This window comes from Antechinus flavipes, chromosome 2 (assembly GCF_016432865.1).
Source record: "Antechinus flavipes isolate AdamAnt ecotype Samford, QLD, Australia chromosome 2, AdamAnt_v2, whole genome shotgun sequence".
NCBI lineage: Eukaryota > Metazoa > Chordata > Mammalia > Dasyuromorphia > Dasyuridae > Antechinus > Antechinus flavipes.
This window is the reverse complement of record NC_067399.1, coordinates 677,591,266-677,615,496: the sequence shown is the minus strand read 5'-3', so window position 1 is coordinate 677,615,496 and position 24,231 is coordinate 677,591,266. Positions and strand designations below refer to the sequence as shown.

The 24,231-nt window shown below is 44.2% G+C and overlaps 1 protein-coding gene across 2 annotated transcripts in view; it reads right to left on the bottom strand.

The window, feature by feature from the left end:
- The window catches only part of DOCK1 (dedicator of cytokinesis 1), a 467,911-nt gene that overhangs the window by 315,969 nt on the left and 127,711 nt on the right, over positions 1-24,231 (bottom strand). For both annotated transcript variants that reach the window (XM_051982706.1, XM_051982707.1), the window contains exons 24-25: positions 13,300-13,370; positions 11,488-11,594 (exon numbers count right to left, since the gene is read on the bottom strand). In XM_051982706.1, the coding sequence (XP_051838666.1) occupies positions 11,488-11,594; positions 13,300-13,370 (178 nt within the window). The remainder of the gene's footprint in view (positions 1-11,487; positions 11,595-13,299; positions 13,371-24,231) is intronic.

Below are 24,231 nucleotides of genomic sequence, written 5' to 3'. Positions count from 1 at the left end.
ATGCAAGGTCCCGGCCAGGCTCCAGGGAAGCAAGTCCTATCCTCGAAATGCTTACATTGTGCTGGGTAGATGCAGGTGGGTGCATCCGACCAAGTAGATACAAACATATGGAAGCAGGAAGGGGGGCCCCTCACTCCAGGGGAGCCCAGGGATGGGACTGGAGCTGCACCCTCAAGGTAGCAAAGGGATCAATAAGGAGTATATTCTAGTAGGAGGTCCGGCCCAAGGCAAAGGCACGGAGGGGAAAGAGGGGATCCTTCAGCAAAGGAAGGGGCTTCTGGGCCCATTTGATCCAACCTGAACTTTAAAGAATTCGGTACCAAACACCTGCGGAAGGCACGATGCCGTGGGAAACGGCAAGCCAGGAATCGACTGAACAGTTGAAACCAATCTTATTCTACAACAATCTCTCTCCAGTCACTCCCCTGCTCCCCCTCGATGAGCCCTATGTTTCAGGCTCACTGTTGGTCCCCATTCTGGGCCTTCCATCTCTCACTCCCACCTAAAATGGTCTCAATCTCTTGCTCTCCAACTCCTGGAAGGCTCAGCACTTCATCCAAGGCCTTCACACAAGGGGTGTTTAATAAGTGCATATGGAGAAGGTGACTAGCTAAAGTTTCAGCCCACGGCCAAGAGGCCTTTCCAAATCCCTCCAAGACAGCATTCCTTCCATCTCCACTCCTGCAGGTGACTTCGGATTCACTTGATATTCTGCCTTTACCCAATTCTATAACTAAGTGTGTCTACTCAGCCCCTCGCAAGCCAAAGAGAACCCCCGAGGTCTGGGGTGACGTGCCGCCCACCTCGGTGCTCTCAGGGCCTCCCAGGAGGTGTCTGCTGTAGTTAGTGAAGTGGAACGTACGGAGTGTGAACAAGAAGGCCAAAGAGACGGGTCAAGACCAGGTGGAAGACTTTCGGTGTTAGAGAGGAGACTGCATTTTGTCCAAGAGCGGGAGGGAGAGCCAACAGGAATAATCACTGAGCTCAGTCAATCCTTGAAACCAGAGACCTAGTGTCCAGCTAGAGACCACCAGGAGACCAAAAGCAGAGGAAAAGAAAGACCTCATGAACCCACAAATCTTGAGCTGCCCCTTTTGTAGCAGCAATTAACTGTGAGGAAATGGGGACCTATGGCAGAATAGTCAAAGGCTGCCCTGACAGACAAGTTCTAGAGGAACGGGAAAATAAATGGCAAAGATTGGAAAATAATCTGCAGGTATCTGAGCACCGGACCCCATGAAACAGGGCCTCAAAGTCACTCTGGCCAGTTAGCAACGAAGCCCGTTTACCTCCTAGTAGCCGACAGTAGCTAATCCCCGTTGTTGCCTTTGCCCAGATGGAAGGAGGCATTTTGCAGGAGTGTTTGCAGTCACGAAGTTCTGGGTCCAAGTCTTCTCTCTAAAACTCCCTGGCCGTGTGACTCTGGACAAGTTACCAGGCCTCTCAGGGCCCGAGAAACTTCCCAAGATTCTAAGTTTTATCTCCTAGGTCATAAAGCAGTTGATGGATACTGGTGGAAGGACCTTCAACACCACCAAGATTTGCCCCAGACTTCTGCGATTTTCAGTGAATAGGTTTAGGGAGAGAGGAAAAGAAAGGAACTGTCTGGCTTTGAAAAAGAGTCCACACTGCTCCTCCATGGAATACAGTCCCCAGGAGAAGAGGCTGTGAGTCTAACAGAACCGAAACACTAAGGGGATTATAAGGAAGATGGAATTCTAGTTATTAGGAGATGTTTTTAAAACATTGAGGAAAAAGTCACTTCCACTATCAAACTCTACCCAAAGTAAAAGGATTTCCTCCCGGCTCTAAGTGCTGCAAACTAAGGGAGGGACCCAAGGACCGGGGAGATCACTGAAGCCGGGGACCTCCTCCCAGCATCCCTCCGCCTCTCACTAGCCCCCACTGTCCCCAGGAGCCAAGCCCCGGCTGTTCAGATTGCACAAGTTGGTGCTCCAGCCAAGCTCCCGGGTCTGCCCCTAAAACCAATGCCCTCCTGATGCCCAAATACCTCTCTCTGATCCGCACAGGGAGCCCTGCGTAACCCGGCGCCAGAAGCCCTCTCAGGGCTGGTGGGAAACTACCCGCCCTGGCCACTCTGAGCGGCAGCCCGCTGGCCCTCTGGCCTCCCTCCAGGACTCTTCCCAGGCTGCATCCCCTCCACCACGGCATCACAGAGTCAAGGGCGTCCATGAAGGCTCCCCTCCCGCCCGAGTCCTCCTTAACCCCCCACTGTTAGTGGTCTCCACCCCCTCCTAGATAGAGGGGCCTAGGGCACTGAGCTCCGGACACAAGGCCGGAGAGACCCCGCACAGACCCCGGACACTTCGGGACCCAGACCACATCGCCGCGCTTCCCCTCCGCCTCCGTTTCCACATCTCTTCCAGGGACGCGGCCTGCACTTCCTAAATGTCCTACCTCTGTCTTTAAATCTTAAAACGGGCATAGATACAGGACTGCAGGTGTCAGAAGGTTTCTGTGAAGAATAAATGAGCCAATAATATATGGAAAGTGCTCTGTCAGCCGTCAATGCTTCTATAATGTCAGCTGCCAGCACCAAGATCTCCCCCAGGAGAAGGGAAGCACTGACAGCAGGGCTAATTTTTATGTGTTTTGTCTTTATTGCCTCAGTGCCTAGCAACAGTCTGGTAGACACTAAGAGCTTAATAAATGCTGGCAGATTTGGACCGGAGGGAGACCCATGATCTCATCAGTGGCCACAACAGCGTTCTGGAGCATTCTGGTCCGTTACCTTACCAGACACAACCCAACAAATCCCTCGGGGAGAGCCTCCACAAGCCGAGATTCCGCCTAACCTAATGTGTATACTCTGGTTGGATTCTTTGGGAAGTGGAGAACAGAAACCCAACGGGGAAACTTTGCAAATGCACAAGATAAAATACGTTACAAAGGCAGCCGATGAGATCGAGATACAGGAAACACGGAAACCCAGCTCCTGGGCAGAGACTCGGAGCACCTCTTTCCAGTCCTCCAGTCCTGGCATCCCAGGGGTCCTAGGGCGGACCTAGGGCTCACCATCTGCTTCCCCTCTCCCCCACAATGACGCCACATTTCCATAAACCTATGAATCTGCCATGTTGTCCCAGAACACAACGCTCTCCCAACACTAATAACCATATGGTGGGTTGTCCATAAATAACAGAGGAACGGAGGAACAAGAAAGAGGAGAGAAAAAACCTCCAGAAGGACCAATTCAGCTTTGTCAAACATTAATTTTGAAGGCACACAGGTGACAGTGACTTAGAGGAGGGGTCCAAGAAGACAATCATCCTTATTTAATAGAAATCGAGGCTTTTCAAAGAAATGGAAAAGAGGGAAAGAGGGAAAAGGAACAGGGAAGAAAGAATGAACTAATACTTTAAATTGTCAAGACCAAAGCTAGCCTTGGAGAAGAGCTGACAAAGTGCATTTCCCTTTTCAGTGGATATGGAGGGAATTTAGGGTAAGGAACGTTAAAACGTTAGGTAATGCGCATGATAATAGTTAGCATTTATAGAGCACCTACTATGTGCCAGACACTGACCTAAGTGCTCTTTAAATATTATTTCTGGATACGGAAGGGACTTAGGGTAAGGAACATTAGATAATGCTCATGATAATAGTTAACATATAGAAAGCACCTACTATGTGCCAGACACTGACCTTAAGTGCTTTACAAATATTATTTCTGGATATGGAGGGGACTTAAGTTAAGGAACTTAGGTAATGCACATGATAATAGCTAGCATTTACAGAGTACCTACTATGTGCCAGACACTGACCTGAATGCTCTACAAATACAATTTCTAGATATAGAAGGGACTTAAGGTAAAGAACATCAGATAATGCTCATGATACTAGTTAACATATAGAGAGCATCTACTATCTGCTAGACACTCAGCTAAGTGCTCTACAAACATTATTTCTGGATATGGAGGGGATTTAGGGTAAAGAACATTAGATCATGTTCATAATAATAGTTAACATATATAAAGCACCTACTATGTGCCAGACACTGACCTAAGTGTTCTACAAACATTATTTCTGGATACAGAGAGCACTTAGGGTAAGGAACATTAGATCATGCTCATAATAATAGTTAATATATATATAAAGTACTTACTATGTGCCAGACACTGATCTGAGTGCTCTACAAATATTACTTCTGGATATGGAAAGGAGAAGAACCACGTAAGAACCCGTATCCTTGACTTATCAATCCCAAAATAATGCCTTCAGAGGGTCCCGGAATAAGCCGAGGGGATGGATTCAAGATTCAGAATTTTCAGATCCAGACAAATGAGGGCTGTTTGCCTAAACACAGCCATCAAAGGAAGCCCCACCTCCCAGTAATGACCTAACACAAGATAATTCTTCAAGAGTAGCTCCTACTTTAAAGTATAGGGCAGGAGAGCAGAATTAAGGGGAGATGGCAAGAGGGTCTCCTCCTCCAATATTAAAAGGAGAGAAGAAAGTCCAGAAGCAATCACAAACCAGCAGAGAAGCTTGAGATTTATGTGCTGAATTTATCTTACATGGGAGAGGGGAGGGGGAGGAAGGAAAAAATTTATACCAAGTAGCTCACAGTGTCGTGTACAACGCCACGGTTTTATCCAATAAAAAACAAAGATACAGGTTGAGTTGTGCGGCCTTCAAAGAAAATTTAGTTCGAATTCAAAGGGAAAGGGATAAAAAAATCATCCCGAAGGAAGTGTTATTCCATGAGCTCGCTGATCCAGAGACATCGAGGTAGAGGGAGGGAAGGGGGCCTGCGGGATGCTCAGAAGGTGCACATTGCATTACCCCACCCATTAATCCCCTCTAAGGCAATGGGGTCCAATCAGGGCTGAGGCTCTGGTAGGGATCTTACATACATTCATTTTGTTCCATTCTTCTGGAAATGAATACAGGACCATTTCCCAAGGAAGCATCAACCTGCCACGCTGTGCTTGGGCTGGAAGGAGGGGGTTTCTTTGGAATAATCATTCAATTACTCCGAAATTTTATTTTCTGACCAGCAATTTCAACTTTCGCTTTTTCGCCCTTTGTCAGTTGTGTGTCTGCAGTAATATAAGCGTGTGGGGCCACCGATAGAAATGCAAAAATTATAACGCTCTGACCTTTTATCCTCTTTTAACTCGCATTATTATTGCCTCTCTCCACATCAGCGATTCGCGCTTGTGAAGCTGTAACCTACTTAAGTAGCCATTGGCGAGTCTTGTCTGGAGCTATTACACAGCACCCAATTGCACAGGGACAGCATGCTAAGGGGCTGCAGGAGCTCCCGCACCAAACGTGGCCATCCATGGGAGAGTTACAGCCGTGACCCAGAAGGTGGAAAGGCACACGCAGGGAGGGTTTGGAGCCCCCAAGACATGAAAAAGCCATCTTCCTTAACTCGTGGATTGCTGCCGGCATTTCACTCAAAAAGTCATCCCAAGCTGCTGCTCCCTTTCTGGGTCTGTTTCCTCATTTGTGAGATGTCAGAGTAGGAATGGGCCATGTGAAGGTCTGCAGAGATCCAACCTTTTCCCTTCTATGCCCCAAGGTCCTTCCCAGGCTTCATCTAATTTCTAAATTTCCTTCTACCTCTATCACCTCCTTCCCTGGGGTGCCTTCCACTTCTGAGATTCTATGCCCTGAGCTTTTATAATTCAAATATCCAACGTTCCAAGGTGCCCATAGCTCTTATAACTCAAATATCCAACGTTCCAAGGTGCCCTGGGCTCTTATAACTCAAATATCCACATTCCAAGGTGCCCTGGGCTCTTATAATTCGAATATCCAATATTCCAAGATGCCCTGAGCTCTTATAACTCAAATATCCAATGTTCCAAGGTGCCCTGAGCTCTTATAACTCGAATATCCACATTCCAAGGTGCCCTGGGCTCTTATAATTCGAATATCCAATATTCCAAGATGCCCTGAGCTCTTATAACTCAAATATCCAACGTCCCAAGGTGCCCTGAGTTCTTATAACTCGAATATCCAATGTTCCAAGGTGCCCTGAGCTCTTATAACTCAAATATCCAAAGTTCCAAGGTGCCCTGAGATCTTATAATTCAAATATCCAACGTTCCAAGGTGCCCTGAGCTCTTATAATTCAAATATCCAACGTTCCAATGTGCCCTGGGCTCTTATAACTCAAACATCCAATGTTCCAAGGTGCCCTGGGCGCTTATAACTCGAATATCCAACGTTCCAAGGTGCCCTGAGCTCTTATAACTCGAATATCCACGTTCCAAGGTGCCCTGAGCTCTTATAACTCGAATATCCAACGTTCCAAGGTGCCCTGAGCTCTTATAACTCAAACATCCAATGTTCCAAGGTGCCTCCCAGCTCCAATGTTCAATATCCCATGATCAAATGAGTTGACATATCAAGCGCTTCAGAAACCTGAAAGAAATAGGGAGCTGCTGGCAAGGTCCCCTCAATCCACGTCCAGACCATGTGCTGAGGATCCCCCAACTCTTGACATTGCCAGATCCCGCTTTGCCAGTTTAGGTCAGGAAGGATCCATCCAGCTCTGAAGTTCGAAGATCCTTCCAAAGTTCTAAGGTCTCTCCAAATTGTCTTTGGCCGCTCTGATGCTCTAAGTTCTAAGGATCTGTCTGTGCTTTCCATGGTCCCTTCTGCCTCTGGAGGACAGATGTTTCTGACAAGCTAGTCAAGAGCAGAACAGATGTTTCTAACCCAGAGTCAGATGGATTCCTCAAGGACAACACTGCACTTCAGCAGCTTCCTCCTCTTCCTCCCTAACAGATCTCCTCACAGAAATAGTACCCCCCCCCTTCATTCCTGCCCCACTCCCCATACACAGACACTGTCCTTATAGAGTTCAGATGGAGACCTAAGGTCACAGAAAGCCTCTTTCTGATCAGGATTTCTGCATGAATTCACCATTCTTGCTGACACTTCTGATTGGACGGGCTGCCTCTTTCAAGCTCAAGGAGACAAAATGTAGACCTCCTTTTTTTGACACCCCCTTCAGCTATCCCTGAGGACAAGTTCCCACTTCCAGCATCACAAGAAATCCTAGGAAGGCCCTTGACCACGGCCCTCCCTAAAACCAAGGCCGGAGGAGCTTCTTGAGGAAGGAGCTCTGTATAATTTCACCAGATCTCTGACCCAGAGAGCATTAGGGCTTTACAGAAAATACCTGCTATTTTAGAAGCTGAAGGCACCCGAGAGAATCACTCCGACCAGCCAGGATCAAGAATCCTTGTCCCCCGCTTGATCCAGGAATCCCAGAACCTGAGCTCACTATAAGAATCCTTGTCCACTGGCTCAATCCAGGAATCACAGAACCTCAGCTTTCGGCCTAACAGACAAGGAGAGCTCACTTCCTCTGGACAGAGCCCATGATACTCTGGGATGGGCTGAGTGACAGCAGATTTTTCCTTAGAGAATCGTTCTGCAACCTCTTCCCACAGCAGCTAGGTTTGCCCACTGAGACCCCTCTTGCAGTTCAAGGTCAGGTTGAGACTCTGAAGAAGGGGAGGGGAAGGGCTCCTCTTGCAGTTCAGGACTAACAACCTTTCTTCTACTGTTAGCATTTAACATGAAAGCTAGCAGCTTTGTATCTCTCTACCCAACAGGGTTCACCCAACTGGGAACCTATTTGGCTTCAATCCCTCTTCTGATCAGTTCTTTCCATTCTGGGAGAGTCTAATGGTTTGTGCTCTGATCAGTTCTTGTCTTCATGAGGAGTGAGTGCAAGATTTTCCAGGATTTCTGCCAGATCACAAAAAGCCTGAGAGTTCAATCCTATTCCATAGTTATTCCTCCTGCACCAGGGTTTACATCTACTGCTCCAGCCAGGACAGGCCCTGCCCCATGAAGCCTCAGAGCATTTGGTAAGGTTCCAGCACAACCTGAAGAAATCTGAACCACGAGCTGAGTTGTCAGTCAGGTATCGAGCCCATCTGCAGCTGGATTCCTAGTGACTGCAGCCTCCAGAAGAGGATGCACCAGCGGGAGGTAAAAGGAAAAAGACCGTTGGTTTTCCTAAACAAGAAGGCAAAAACCAGAGAGAGAAGAGGAGCAAGAGGAGGAAAATAGAAAAGAGAAGGAGGAAAAAAGGAGGAACCCTCGTTTTATCTGCCTCCACAACTGTCGACTGGGCCTTAAATTTAGAAATTTAACAGCAGGTCAGCGATTTGTCCGAGGATCACACGCAACTGAACTTGTCCAATAAAATCAGAATGAAGCCACAAGGGTGAGAATCCTACTATTAACAGTTTACATTTCTGCAGTTCTTTAAGGTTTGCCAAAAGCTTTCTCTGAGTCACTCTCCCAGTTAGGTCTTGCAAGCATTATCAGTCCTGCACGGCAGATGAGGCAACCGAGGCACAAAAGGCAGACTGACTGGTTCAGTTTCAAACCATCTGGAAGCATAACCCAAGTCTCTTTGGTGCAGTCCCAGAGTTCTTCCCGCTGGACAACACTTCCCAAGTGTCATTCTCCCACATGGGATTGTGCCATTTTAATTTAACCCTCTGCAGCCCCGCCAGTGATCCCCCAGATTTCTGGTCACCGTATCGAAGCCCACCATGGAGCCAGCCCAGACCATAACAGCACGCCATGGGGGTGGCTGGAGGAGTCCACACCGAGCAGACTCCCTGGCAACCAAGACCTCCAGAGTAAAGGCTGCAGGAACTTTGCCAGATTTGAAGAGTCTCCCAAAGCCTTTTAGAAGGCAGCTGACTCCAGAAGGCCAACTTCAGCTACATCGCACACGGCCGAAACAAAGAGGCGGGAAATGGTGGGATTTGGCTAATTCCGGCCCCGTGGGGGACACGGGGAGATGTGGAAAGTAGCGGGCAATGGGACTGGGGACGGAAAGCCAAGAAGCCAGAAGGGAGAAGAGGCGCCGTCTCTCCTTGCTTGGGCCTCTGCTTTTCTGTTCACAAGTGCGGTTTAACTTTAATTATTTATAGCTAATGTAGGGTGGTCTATTTTGTAAAAGTAATGAAATCTCCGTAATGAGACCTCCCTGGAGATCTCAGCTATTAAATCTCCCCTAACAAGCAGATGAGATGGCTGGAGCTGTTGCTGAGGATCGAGGAGCGGGCGATTAATTCCGTCGGACAAGAAGCCACGGCCCACTGGAAAGGGAAGAGGCTCCGAGGAGGCCTGAGTTCAAGTGGTGGCGGATAACAGGCTTCTCTCTGCTTTCACACCGGCTGTCCCCAAATCATTCAAACACTGCATCAACAAGCCTTGATGGAGCACCAACTATATACCAGGAAGAGTCCTCGGTGACAAGGGATGCAAAGAAAAGATGCAGCAGCCCCTGTTCTGGAGGAACTAATATTCTGTCAGGAAAGCTAATACGATCATATTTAATAATTGTTGAATGGGGCAGCTAAGTGGTGCAGTGGGTAGAGCACCAGCCCTGAAGCAGGAGGACCTGAGTTCAAATCTGGTCTCACTTAACACTTAACTGGCTGTGTGATCCTGGGAAAGTCACTTAACTCTAATTCCCTCAGCAATAAATAAATTATTTATTCATAATAAACAAATAAATAATAACTGAATAATTTTCAACTGAATAATTGTTGAATGAATACAACAGAAGTCAAGGTAGGTTTCGGGACGGGTGGTCCTAGCAATTAGAAGATTTAATAAATGCTTGTTGATTGAATTAATTGGAATGAGGGCTTATTAACTGTAGTGCCAGAAACTTGGCCTTACTCCTCAAGGAGCTGGGGGAAAACGGAATTGGAAAAAGTCAAAATTCAATGGAGGGTCAACATGACTTTGTTTTGTTTTGTTTTGTTTTAAAGGGACTCCAGAGTATCCAGTATTATGCTAGGTGCTGCAGTTCAAAAAAAACCCCAAAAAACAAACACACTATATAAACAGTCCATGTCCTCCAAATATTGTCCTTCTATCAGGGCACACACACAAAGAAACGTGAATTGTTATGAGAATCTCAGTCTTGGAAAGCTGCTTCAAATGCAAAGCCCTGGGACAGTACTGACTGTCACACACTTCTAAAGCGCCTCCAGCAGCCCCTGGCCAGGATTCGGGGCAGGCAGGTCTGGCTGCCCAGGACAAGCTGCCTCTAGGGAGGCTACATGTGGCTGGCGCAACTGCAAAGCTGCTTGGAGGGCATGGAGCTACAGAGCAGCTCAGACTTCATTCATAATCACCCTGGCCGGTTACGTTCCACAGCCACCTTCTCCGTCTGAGAAAATCCACCACTGAGAACGAAATTGTACATTTGCATTGAGAAACAGGAGGCAATTTCCCTTCGGATCCCCATAGACCCCTGACCATCTTTTCCTCATCTCTTCTGATCACTCATCACTTCTTTTGTTGCTTTTTTTTTTTTCCCTCCAAGAATACTAAGGCACAATTTTAAACTGAAAATATTTCTCTTAAAACATACAATCTGAAGCTGCAGTTAAAAATCTGGCACCAAAAAAAAACTGCATTTAAAAAAATTAAAAAAAAAAAAATCTAGCACCATCCTTTTACTCCTAGCTAATCTGGTTAAGCCGAAGAACATATAGTGGTGTAGACTATAGCACAGGCCTGGGTGCAAGTGCCTTGGAAACTCATTAACAAGGTGTTAGCTTCTCAGTGTCAAAAGAAAACTCTCTAATGCTACATATTTAATTGATTTAAACCAATCAAATGGGATTTAGAAATGTACTAAAAGCCAAGAACCAGGAGATTTTCCTTTCAGGCCAGTCCCCTTGGCTTTGCCTCAGTTTCTCCAGGAATACACTGGGAATCATAAAGAGAAAGGAGTACAGAAGTTTGGGGTTTTTTGTGTGTTGTTGGTTTTTAAAGAAAAATATTGACCAAAGCGTGAACATAAATGCGGAGCAGAAAGTAAAGCCTCTCAGAGAAGGCTCCGATCTTTGTTCGTGTGTCAGGACTTTATATGAGCTGAGAATAAATGAGCAAGAGCATCGACGACGAAGGCCTGAAGCTTCACTCAAAGCACTCTCTACAAACACAGAACATAAATCCCATTTGTCCAAAACAAGAGGAATGACGATCAGCTCACCAGTCCCTGGTTAGAGTGGACTGGGGGTTTCCTCTCATAAAGCGCACTAAGTCATCAGTAGGGAAGCTAACCTGGCAAATACGGAATGATCACCACGGTTCCAAAACTCCAGAAAAAGGGCAGTTTCATCCACAGTCACCTCAAAGGAGGGCAAACACTGGGTCACTCTTCCCCAAAAAGCCTCCCGGAACCCTCCCGCAGAGCTGTCTCCGACGGATGATGGCTGCTGACTAAGTCCAGCACCCCCAGGAATCGCCCTGCAGTCTGCCTCCACGTGGGAGCCATCACCCACACTCCTGTCAATGAGCAGGGACTAAATCTTCCTGTCCCTGTAAGGGAGTAGCTTAAACTGCCTAAAACCCCTGTTGCCTCGTGCCAAGAGAAGCGCGCCTCAGTGGCAATCTACCCGGGCCCGCGGACACTGACTAATGGGACGGTTTAATGATCGCCAGCCTTCGGCTCACCATGCTGGGTGAAGAGGTCGCTGTGAACGATTTCAATCAAGCAGTAGAGCTTCTGAATTGTCAGCAAGCCCGTGGGCACGTTGAGGATGAACTCGGTAAACATTTTGCTGCATGGGAAGAGAAGAACAAAACAAGACACCTGTGAGGGCTTGGGTTCCCACAGCCTTCGGAGCAGAGAAGACAGAAAGTCAGCTCCAGGATGCTCTTTGATACTGGAGGAAAACTGGTCCCCGTATGGAACTGACTAAGAAGGGTCTCCTCGTGTTTGGGTACAACTCAATACTTTCAGGAGACATCTGAGAAAAGTACACAAGAAGCGATGGGATTCTAATGAGGAGGTAGTTTGGCCCTGGAAAATGAAAAGAGCTTTACCCAAAGATAGAATCTTCCTCCTCCTCTACATCCTCCTCATCATCCCCATAGGGATGTGACTTCCGTTGCGGATTAAAAACTTTTGACACTAATTGTAAATTTAATTTCTTGACTTTGCCCGACACAAACACTGGAGAAATGAGAGAGACTGCCAGCTTTTGCAACAGCGACTCACTTAAATCCAATTCGGACTCAGGTTGTCATTGATCCTCTTCAAGAGCAAATAAAAATGGCCAACTTTGAGCCCAGCTTTATTATTCCCAATGTCTGGGATTTCATGGATATAAGAAACTCAGTCTCCTAGTATGGATCAGCATCTTCTTCACTGTTAGAGATGCCTTCAGAGTGATACGGGAAAGTGACTTGCTCAAGATGACATGGCCTGAATGTGTCCCAAGTGAGGGCAGACACAGACCTATCTCTATCCATTATCCAATCATTCTGATTGGTTTTACAAATAAGAAAGCCAATGATCAGGAAAATGGAGTCACTTGTCCCGAGTCACACAGGAAGTGAATGTCAGCAGCAGGTCTTCCTGCTTCCTAGCGCAGAAACCACTACACAACAGGGCCTCATACATGTTTCACTGTTCATCAGATCATAGATTTGGATCTTAATATCATCTAGGGAAGTGCAGGAGTGAGAGCAAAAAAAAAAAAAAATAGATTTCAAAATTTTCAAAAGTTAGTGTCAAAAAAACTTTTACATGTAATTGAGAAATATTTAACCAAATTTTTTTTTAATAAAATAAAGTCAAGCAGCCTCAATTTGAAATGAGGAAACAGGGATTCCTTACAAATAAAGGTCACACAGGAAAGAAATGGCAAAGCTGGAACCTTTATGCCTTCTTCTCTATTAATGTCCACTCCTGCTAGGGGTAGAATCTAGAACTCTCAAAACTTAAAAAAAAAAAAAAAGTTTTTAAAAAGTATTTTAAAATGTAATTGGGGGTGGGGAGGTTATATATTAAAAATGATTATAAAAGTAATACTCAATTTCTTCAATAATCTATAATATTATTGGCATGTGCAACCCTCCCACCAATGCCAAGTGCGGAGCCTGACTTAATAAATGGTCTTCAAGAGTTCCTGTGACCAAAAGAATCATCCTTTGGAGGTTGCTGCAAGCTAGAACAATGATTGGCCAATGGTTACAGACTCTTCCATTGCAATGATAGAGCCATGAAAGCTATGGGATTAACATGGAGCTATAATGAGTCACAGAGAAGTAAAATAGTAAAGTGCTTTGTATGGGGAATTGTTTGTAGACTCATTCAGAAGGTATATTAAAAAAAAAAAAAATGGCACATGAGTTAAATCTCCAAAATTACTTTTTGGTTCAATTAAAAGTCCTAACCATATACACATTATAATCATAGAATATTTGTTACCAAGAATGATAACAAATACAAAACAGAAAATACCCTGGATTCCCTCTTACCTGAGTTCTTTGGGATCAAATACCAATTTCACGTCATTGACGATTGTGGGTAGATATTTCAGGGCTGCCCCCTGCAAATCAACAACAAAGGAAAAGGGTTATTGACCAATACTAGGATGGTGATAACAGCAACTTAACATTCCCATAAAATGAAAAGGTAAGGAAAAATTGCAGCAGAATGAATTTCAGAAATATTTCTTTGCTGTTCAGTCGTGAACAACTCGAAATGAGCCCCATGTGGGATTTTCTTAGCAAAAACACTAGATAAATTTGCCATTTCCTTCTCTAGCCCATTTTACATTTGAGGAAACTGAGATAAATAGGGTAAAGTGACTCACCCAGAGTCACACAAGCTAGTATGTGTCTGAGGCTAGATGAACATTAGTCTTATAAGTCCAGTGAGCTCTCCACTGCACCACCTAGCTATTCAGAAGGAGAAAAGTCCAAAGACCACAGAACTACCATTGCAAAGAGTCTTAGAGTGATGAGGTCCAATACCTTCCACTGATAGAGAAAGAAAACAGAAGACTGTCAAAATCACACAGCATTCAGGATCTAAACCAAGATTTGAACTCAGATCCAGCAGTCTTTCTATTGGGCCAGCACACTGCCTCTAGACACTCTGAATTCCCGTGTTTCAGAAATTTTTAAATTATAATGTCTTGTAAAGACTCTTTTTTCCTAAGAACAGAGTGAATGAATGAATGAAACATTTACTATGACAAACCAGTAAGCGAAGACCAGGAAATAGAAAAAGAAAAGTAAGACAAATGAAACAAATCCAGCAATCCTTGGGAACACCATAAAAGAAAGTCTGATGCCTCTTAAATCTTACAAACAATATCAATTTCTAAAATGGAACCCTTCAATGAGTTGAGGAATTCGGGGAAGCCAGAAATTCCTCTTCTGGATCTTCAGGGACTCCACACTTCCAGGAGCAGCTGCTAGATTGCATCTCCACAGGGCTTACTTCCCTTAATGATGGCTGAAGACCCTGAACTGAAATTATTGCTATTCCCAAGGTTCAGGGTCCAGGGAAACCTCCATCAGTCCATGATGCTGCTGCCTTGCCCTTGATCTCTCCTTCTGGGTGTCTGGATGCTCTACCAAGGACGGTTTCTATGTCCTGTGGGTAGTGGCGGGTAAGGTTGGCTAGTCCGAAGTTTCGCAGGAGCTGCTTTCCTAAGATTGGACCTTAGCAAGAATTCTGAGGTCTAATGATGGTGGACTAGTCCGCTCAGGGACCTTTTCTCCGCTAACAATTCCACTCTCCTTCACTGAGTCACCCTCCTTCGTCAGTAATCATTTAGCATTCCTGTCACGGCACCCCCCATTCAAAAGATGTCAGATTTTATCTTCTCTGATTATTTCATTTTCTCTTCTAACATTTTCAATCTAATATATATGTCTGCATTTTTATGCATGTACATGTGTTTCAGACAGCTGGAAATAGTTCAGAAGTCCAAATAGCCACAGAAATCACATACACAAACCCAGAGTTTAGGTACTGCAGTGATTTTATGACCCCCCAGTACTAGCAATGATAAAGAAGTCCTAATAGATTTACGCCACATCACAATTAAATAAATATATGAATGAATGAATAAAAATGATGATGATAATTGTTAAAAATGGAATACTGATCAATTACTTGTGTTAGGAAGATTTGGGTTCAGTAATTACATGATGGCTCCAAACAAGCTGCTCCCATTTCCTCTGAGTTGTTTTGAAATAAACAAAAATATATTTTTCCTGACAACTCATAGCATTCCTGAACGCCCCCAAACTGGAAGGCCGAGGATTGGGGCTCTCCAAGCGGCGGGCTGAGTTGGTAAGTTTCTGGGGGGCAAGAAGCATGTCGCTTTCATTTCCTGCATCCTGTGTCCAACAAAGCATTCAGCCTTTAGGTGTTTTAACAAATGCTATCTGAAGACGGCCACAACCACAAGACATCAACAAATGAACTTTGGAACTTTCATAACCCACCTTCCGCTTGGCTCCCCTCGGGCTGGGCCGCCTTTCCTAACTGGGACACACTGGGCCCTGAAGTGCCCTCAACATCCGTGCTGTGGTTGGCTCTGATGGGAAGGTCCCATGGCCAAGCAAGAATAGGAAAAGGCTGTCCGTGCAGGTGTAAGTCAAAGCACTACTTCTGACCAAACATCTTGGGGTTCTTTGTTTATTTAGAGGGTCTTATCGGGGGGTCTTGGGAGGATTGTCATGTTGAGATTTCCTTCAAAGCTCAACTAGGATGCAACCCTCTGTGCAAAGCCTGCCCAGATCTCACCACTTGCTAAGATTCCTCCCCTTAAAAAAATACCACCAATTGAACTTGTAAATAGAAGCATGTATATTGTATTCCAGAGTCTAGACCTATACTTGGCACATAGTAGGCACGTCATAAGTGCTTGATAGTTGATTTTAGTAAGGAAGTCTTTTTCTTGCTAATGCTGACATATGTAACAATGAACTATCATCCCATAGGGAGATGATGAGGGAAGGGAGTGGCGCAGAAAGTAGAGAGTGCACTGTAAAATTCATGAGTCTAATTACAGTAACCTGAGCTAATAGGCAGGGTAGACCTAAGTTCAAATCTGACCTCAAACACTTATTAGCTGTGTGATCTGGGCAAATCACTTCACCCCACTTGCCACAGTATAAAATTGGTGTAACGAGAGCAACTACATCAGAATTAAGTTTTACTTATTAGGTGTAAAGGGATTTTCAAACCTTGAAGTACCCCATGACTGTTGCCTTCTATTATTAAACTGGCATGCCTTCCCCTCATCCAAAAAGTCTATTGTTTTCCCATGTGGCTTCTTACATCTCTTTATATTAAATACACCAGAACATGTTTTACTGAAGGTATCTCAGAGCAGGAAGAGACTGCAAAGGCCCTGGTGCCCAATCAATACCTGAGCCTGAGTCCCCTTGGCAACACCCTCCAATCAGCCGGTCGTCTGGCATCCAAGGGAGGACCACAGGGAAAGGGGAGCCTGCCCGGGATTGTGAGGCTGCACCTGCTGCCTTTGAACTATTCTCATTATGGCGAGCTTTTCTTCACATCATGCTTACATGTGTGCGTGTGTGTGTGCACTGAGGCAGGGGAAGGGACATCTTGACATAACTTGGTACCGGGAGTTTTTTCAATGAGCGTTTCAAGCACAAATACAACTAGACAATCAATTTTAAAAAACCAACAACAAATTTAACTAGCTTTATGCCACTAGTCTGTCAGCCAATCAATTAAATAATAAAGTAACAAATTAAACTGGCTTTATGCTGCTAATCTGTCAGCTAATCGATTAAAAAATAAAACAATAAATTTAACTGTCTTTCTACCACTAGTCTGCCAGCCAATCAATTAAATAATAAAAGCGACAAATTTAAAAGTCTTTATACCGCTAATCTGTAAGCCAATAAATATTTATTAAGCACCCATTGTGTACTGTGCACTGTTTGGCCTTGAAAAGCTTGACAAAAAAAGACACAAAAACATCCCTTCCCTCAAAAAGCTTACACTCTAAGTGGGAAGACCACATGCAATAGCTCGAGATAGGATGATCCCAGTGAATTCACTAAATCAAAGAGGAATGAAGGTCTCCTGGAAAAGGAGGGGGGATTTTAGCTGGGGCCTGAAACAAAATAAATGAATTGAAACATGTAAGAGTTCTTTAAAAACTTGTAAACAACTCCTGAGAATTCCATTGTTTCACATTACAGCTGCTCATTTCTCAGCAGCTGGGACAGAGCGCGAGATCCAGGTGTCTGGAAGGCCATCTCAGGCATCTCCTAGCTTGTGATCCTGGCCAAGCCACTTAACCTCTGCCTCTGATAGTAGATAAAGATAATAAGCGTATCTACTAGGCAGGGTTGTTATGAAGTTAGAAATGATAAAATTGTATGGCACTTTGCAATGTGTAAAAAGTGACATCTATCTAGACAAGAAGAGGGGACACAGAGAGAGAGGTGGAGGTGGGGAGAGACAGCTAGAGACAGGAGAGATGGGAGGAAGGGGAGATACAGAAACAGATAAACACGGAAACAGAGAAACAGAGAGACAAAGAGACATGGAGGCAAACGAAAATAGGGGCAGAGAAAGAGAGAGAGGGAGAAGGGAGGGGGAGAGAGGGGGAGAGAGAGAGAGACAGAGAAAGAAAGAGAGAGAGAGAGAGCACAAGTGCAGAGTTAGGGGAGAAAGAGATGGGGAAGGGAGTGAAGACAAAGTGAGACAAAGATGGACAGAAGGTGAGTCAGGTACCTAAGGTCATCCCAATAGAAAGAAGTTGAGATTCAAATAAGGATCCTTGTGTTCCACTTTCAACCCTTTTCTCTATCGCCCTCAATGCCGGGGGCACTTACTCCACTCCCCCATCCCAGCGTTAATCTCATCTCCTAGCAGTAACTTTCTGGGGCTTTGTAAATATATTTCCTTCTTGTTTTTCCTCAATCATCCCAGTTGTGCCCCCAGATGCCAACATCAAATTCCAGGCTACAAATGGCCAGATCCACCCAGCCTCCATCAACAGTACCCTGTGCATTGAAGCTGACAGCTTGAACAATTGTTTTTCCTTCAGCTCTTTTAACCTTGCAAATGCACATTCACACATCCATATTCAAATATTTTCTCAAACACTCTATTCCAAATCTGTATCTCCATCTCATCACAGCTCAATTCAATAATAGAAAATTAAACTTCAACATACTGTGGCAAAGGGCTTTCTATTTCTATGGCTTCATGACAATTTCTAGTTGATGCATTAATATAAAATCGATTTTTAACTATCTTTTATTATTATTGTTATTATAATTAGCAGCCTATAGCTACTTGCAATATAAATATTTTATACTGAGCATTTATCTAGCTGCATTATTCACACATGAGACCTTATGCTTAATTCAGTGAAAAGCACAAGTGATGTGCTTTATGAGTTTATATTTATCTGTATAATAAGATAATCTTAAGAGATGAAAGGAACATTAGGAATTATCTTATTGGGACCTCTCATTTTCTACATGAGGAAATGAGATTTTGTTGACTTCAAGTTCAGAATTCTTGGTATTCTGCCAAAGAAGGATGTGAAAATCTCCTGGCCAATCTGAAAATGGGCAGACAGGACCTGTCCAATTACAAAGAAGAGTGTGAGAGAGGAGTATTAAAAAAAAGGAGGAAAGAACATGTTTACTGCATTTCTAATTCCCTCCTTTGAATATGTGGAACACAAAGAACATAGTAAGACAGCGATCTCATTGACATTGTGGAGAAGAAAATGTCCCTGAGCTCTGTAGGGACAGAAATATTCCCTTTTTGTCAGGTAACCTAAATGCCCACTGGGAAGGATAGCCAGTGAGGGAGAGCTGGATACCAAAGATTTGTTGGACAGGAATGAGACCTGCACATTACTAAATGATCATCCCTCTCTTGTTAAGTCACTGTGTTAACATAAAAATTACTAATTTGCTATCTTCTTTAAGTTTAGTGATAGTATTTGTCATTAATTTTATTGCTTTTATCAGAATGGAAGACCCCTGAGGGCAGAGACTGATTTATTTTTGTCTGTTAAACTCAGGGCCAGGACCTGGACAGAGCTGTTGATTTATTAATATAATGGCAAATTAAATGCTTTTGGATTGATTATTTGGAATCTCAGAATTAAACTTTCCAATTACTATGCTTAGATAACTTCCTTTCATTTACAGGGAATCATGTTTGTTAACCAATATTTATTGGCTAAATGTTAGTCAATATTAAGCACGGAATATCTTAAACTCAGGTGTCCACACAGAAATTCAGTGACTGAAATATAACAATTTCTTAGAAGCTACTAAAAGTACAATTTGTCCAATTTGTGCCAGTGGATTAGTCGGTCATTCAGTCACTTATTTGAGTTTTAGTATGTTTTGGGCACTCGGTTAAGTATTGGGGACGCAGGTACAAAGAATGAAACAATTTGGACTAATACAAGAGACAGTATAAAGATCGGGAGAGCAGAAGGGAGAGGTCATGTTCAAAGGAATCAGTGTCCAAAGAAGGGAGCAAGCTATAAAGAGCCTGGAAAGAGAGGAAGGAGTCATGTTGTGAAGAGCCTGAAATACCCACTGGAGAACCTGGTGTTTGGTCCTGCAGCCAACAGAGCATCAAAAGCATCCACCAAGCAGGTTAACCATAATCCTATTTCTAAGAAAGAACAGATAGACATCTGAAGGGTTGGGGGGGAGGGGAGGCTGCATTTAAATGAAGCTTCTCTTCCAATCAAGACCTCAGTGGGCTCAATGGTCACAGCAAAGGTCCTTCACCTCCCAACCCAAGAAGGAGAAGGAGAACTGCAAATTCCTAATACTCATGAAGGCCCAAGTAGTGCTTCTCCTCCTTAAGACTTCCAGGACCAAGGAGCAAGAGTGACAACTAGGAAGAGGAAGGACAAATGATGGAGACTTTGCTAAGGGATGAAACAGTTCGGGGAAGTCAATCATTTTCATGTTCTTCTCAATAAAACTTGACCATTAAACTTCAGCCAATTCAAACTGCAAACAAAGCAGAATCGGTCCCCCAACACACGCCTCCCCCAAAAAAACTGTACTTTGCTTCTGAGATCTACTTAATATTGGAAGGGCCTCTCTGGCTAAAAATGTTACTAGTGATAATGATTAATATGTACTATTTTAGGGTAAAGTTCAGGCTACATTATTCAGGATAATTATTTTAATTAAATCCATTAGCATATCTTTATATAAGATTAGAAGAGCTATCAATGATAAAAAATAAGTTTTTTCTTGAATAATGTATGAAGCAATTATTAATTTACATATTTCTCAAGAAAATGCATATTAAATTGATTTTACTTAGAGGTTTCGAGTGAAAATAGATATAATCCACAAATCTCACTTGCAGCCCTGTCTTCTAGCTGTCTCCAAATGGTCTTAAAGGTATCCAATAAAAACAGCAGTAGGGGGCTGGTAGGCCCTAAGACAGCACAGCTTGCCAAGACAAATGCCGGAGAAGTGACCTTGGCGGTCCGCACGCCCACCTGCCGAAGGGATGCCGGCGTCTGACCATCTCTCATCCACCACCAAAAATTCCCCGGCTTCGCTCAGCACAGGCACAAAAACACAAACTACTTAAGTAGACTTCTAATATGTTCGGGCCCCTTCCCACCGGTGGGAGAACCCACGTCACCAACGTGTCAAGTCCCACTCATTTATTCCAATGACGTTTCCACGGAGGCTACATCTCAAAGAAAATTTAATTGTTTAAACCCTGTCAGTTCTGCAAACCTCCTTGTTGCACTATCATTCACATCAATATTTTCATCTACAGGATTAGACTCGTTAAGAGTCAAGGAACAAAGTCAGTTAAGGCAGAAGCACATACAGCAGAACCTTAGATCATCAACACCTCACTATCTCTGGATGATCGAGTGATGCAATTCAACCTGACAAACATTTATTTATTAATTTGGGGAGTGGTAATTTATTAATTGATTATTAGGTATCAGGCATCATGCCAGGGATGCAAAAGAAAAAGCATCCCTGTGCTCCAAAGGAGTTTCCATTCTATACTCCTAACATTGCCTTCCTACAAATGGCACCTGAGCCTGGAGAAGAAAGTGAACAATTCAGATGCAAAGTGGAATCAAGAAAGCCGGGGATCCCTTCCCCTCTGCCAAACAGTGGCTCTGTCCTAAGGACTAAAACTCCTCAGAGTCTCAAAAACTGACAGGTGAGGGAGGGAGTTTCACCTAGATACTAGGTCTACATACCAGAAGTGCTTAATAAATGCATTCTGAGGTGTGCTTGTATTTTAATTACTTTGGTTAATTAGACCTCATTAGGTAATAAGCTGTCTAATTACTTGAAGTCAGCGATAATATCCTTGGTTTTAACTTGCGGTCACTGACAACATCCTTGGCCCTACTAAACTTGGAAGGACTAAGGTGGCAGATCCGAGGTAATCTGCAGCAGAACCAGAAATCTGGTGAGCTTGGAATCCCATGGCCCTGGGAATGCCGAACCTCTTCTTGCAGGAAAAAGACATATCCAAAGTCTAGTGGTTCTTTGGCAGAAATTCCACTCCATTCAATCCCATGAGCACTTAGTCAGTACCTACTATGTGATAAACACTATGCTAGATGCTAGATGAATTAAAAATGAAAAAGTCCTTTTCCTCAAAGAGCTGACTGGAAAAAGGAAGGAAACAAGGACATATATAGAGGTCTAAGACATCGATTCAAGACGTCCTTGGGGGCACTTGGTGGGAAATCCAGGAAAGGCATTCTGAAGAAGGCAGCCAAAGAACAAGAGGCAGAGGTGGAAAGGGATGGGAGGAGGTGGAGGGTCAAGCATGAAGAATAGCAAAGGAGGCTCGCTTAGAGAAGCTGCAGGACAGGGAGCTGAGAAAGCAAAGATGGCAGGAAAGGGAGCAGGATAGAGGCTGGAAGAACAAACTCCAACAGAAAAGTGACTTGGGGAAGCATCCGAGCGGACAGCTTTTTTGCCTAATGACCATGACAGCGTCTCGCTAGTCCAAGAATCTCACAGCTCGTACAATAGTAGTTCTAGTTGAGGGCGGGAGATACTGGCTGACCCCCTATTGTCCAACAGGAGAGTTTGGAAAGGAGAGAAAGGATAGTAATATTCATCATCCTCCTCTTGTCGACAAATGTCTAGAGCTTGAAAGACACAAATCAAATATTCCCTCTTTTCTGAGAGCTTCCATTCCCTCAGAGAGGGCAACAACATAAACACAGAAAGCTGAGTGCCAAAGAAGGGAGACAGAGGAAAGGAGGAAAAGAAGGAAGAAAGGAGGGGAGAGAGAGGGAAGAAAGGAGAGATGGAGGGAAGAAGGGAGAGAGGCATGGAATATTTTACCTGTCAGATTTATGGATGAGGAAAGAATATATGATCACAGAAGAGCTAGCGTTACAACACAATATATAATGGATGGTTTTGATTACCTCAAAGTTAAAAGGTTTTACACAAACAAAATCAATGTAGCCAAGATTAGGGAAAAAAAAGGCAGAAAATGGAGGGAAAGAGTAGAGAATTTAATGTAAGTTTCTCTGCTAAAGGCCTCATTCCTTAAATATAAAAAGAATTGAATCACATGTATAAGAATAAGTCATTCCTGATTGATTAATTGTCAAAGGACATGAATAGGCAGTTTTCAGAAGAAATTCAAGCTATCTATAGTCATATGAAAAAAATGCTCTAAATCACTATTTATTGAGGAAATGCAAAGTAAAAGAACCCCAAGGAACCCCCTTGCACTAATCAAATTGACTAATATGGTACAAAAAGAAAATGATAAATGTTGGAGGAAATGCAGAACAACTGGAACACCAATGTGCCGTTAGTGGAGTCGTGAACGGGTCTGAGCATTCTGGACAGCAATTTGGAATTGTGCCCAAAGGGATTCAAAACCATTTACTATCCTTTGATCTAGCAATACTATTACTGTACTCAAAGGAGATTTTTTTAAAATAACACAAAGGAAAAAGACATGTATGTACACAAATATTTATAGCAATTCCTTTTTGTGGGGTGGCAAAGAATGGAAACTGAGGGCTTGCCATCACTTGGGGAATGACTGAACAGAACAGATTGTGGTATACAATTGTGATAGAACACTATTGTTCTGTAAGAAATGATGAGAGACAGAGACAGAGAAGGAATATGAAATGGTTTAAATGTCCATTGGGAGCCAGTCACTGTGTAAGCACTGGATGCACAGATATAAGTGAAGATGACAGTTCCTGTCTTAAGGAGCTGACCCGTAGTAGGGGAATTATCTTCCCCGATGAGGGGGTGAGGGACTATGGTATGGCAGGCAGCCCAAGAAGTCACAAGGCGGCTCGGGGCTGGCTGAGCCAAGGTTAGCATCCCAGGGCAGAGCCCAGTGGTCAGTGCAAGGGGGAGGAGGAGGATGGCCAGAGTTTGGATAATGGAGGGGCTAGGGAGGAGGCCACAGGGGCCGGACCCTCCAGATTCTGCCCACACAAGCATCCTTTGCAAAGTCTGCATTAAGCTCTTCCTCTCTGAGACCATCGCCATTGGGAAGATTCCTCCAGTGCCCATTGTCATCTTCAATGTTACTTTCCCAGAACCAAGCACAGGAAAGGCTTATTATGTTTCCATGATACTCCCTCCAGTGACTAAGAGAGAAGAAACGACAGCCCAGGGCAAAAAGAGAGAACAAGCCAAATATCACAAAGCTCTGAATGTCACTCCACCTCGGGAAACCTCACCGGCAATCCCAGTAACGAGGAATCCAAAAACCGATGGGCTTTGTTGGAGCTTAAAATTCTCACTCTAGAAATCAGCGTTCACTGCCTTCGGTCCTATGGAGGCACTCACGGGGCAGGGATGACCAAGGTGGACCAGACCCAGGCCCTGAGTCCAGCCCAGGGGGCAGCCACCCTACTCCACGCCCCCTCCTGTCTGTCCCTCCCTGCTTCTTGGAGCCCCCCACTCAGCAACTCAAGGAGCACCTGGGCAGCCCTTGCCTGAATCCCAAAGGGGCAAAAGAAAAAATTATCCCTCTCAAAAAAAATTATCTTCTTTCATCTGTATCCTAATTCACCAAAAAGCATCCATTAGGCACCTGCTATATGCCAAACACAAGACTTAGGTGCTGAGGAGGCGGGCTTATCTCCCAATGCAATAATAATATCTTCCAGGTAGGGATTATTTAATGTCTCTCCAGCGCAGCGGCCAGGAAAAAATGTGCATTTCATGAATGTTTAATGATTGGCTGACAGAAAACCCTCACAGATCTTCTTCAATCCAAAGTCTTAGTAATACACGTAAACATCACGGTCGGGGCAAGCCAAGGGGCACAAGCCCAGAGCCACAGGCCATAAAGACTAGGACCTCATGCCCATCAATAGGAGAAAAGCCGAATAAATTGTGGTGTATGAATATAAAGGAATATCA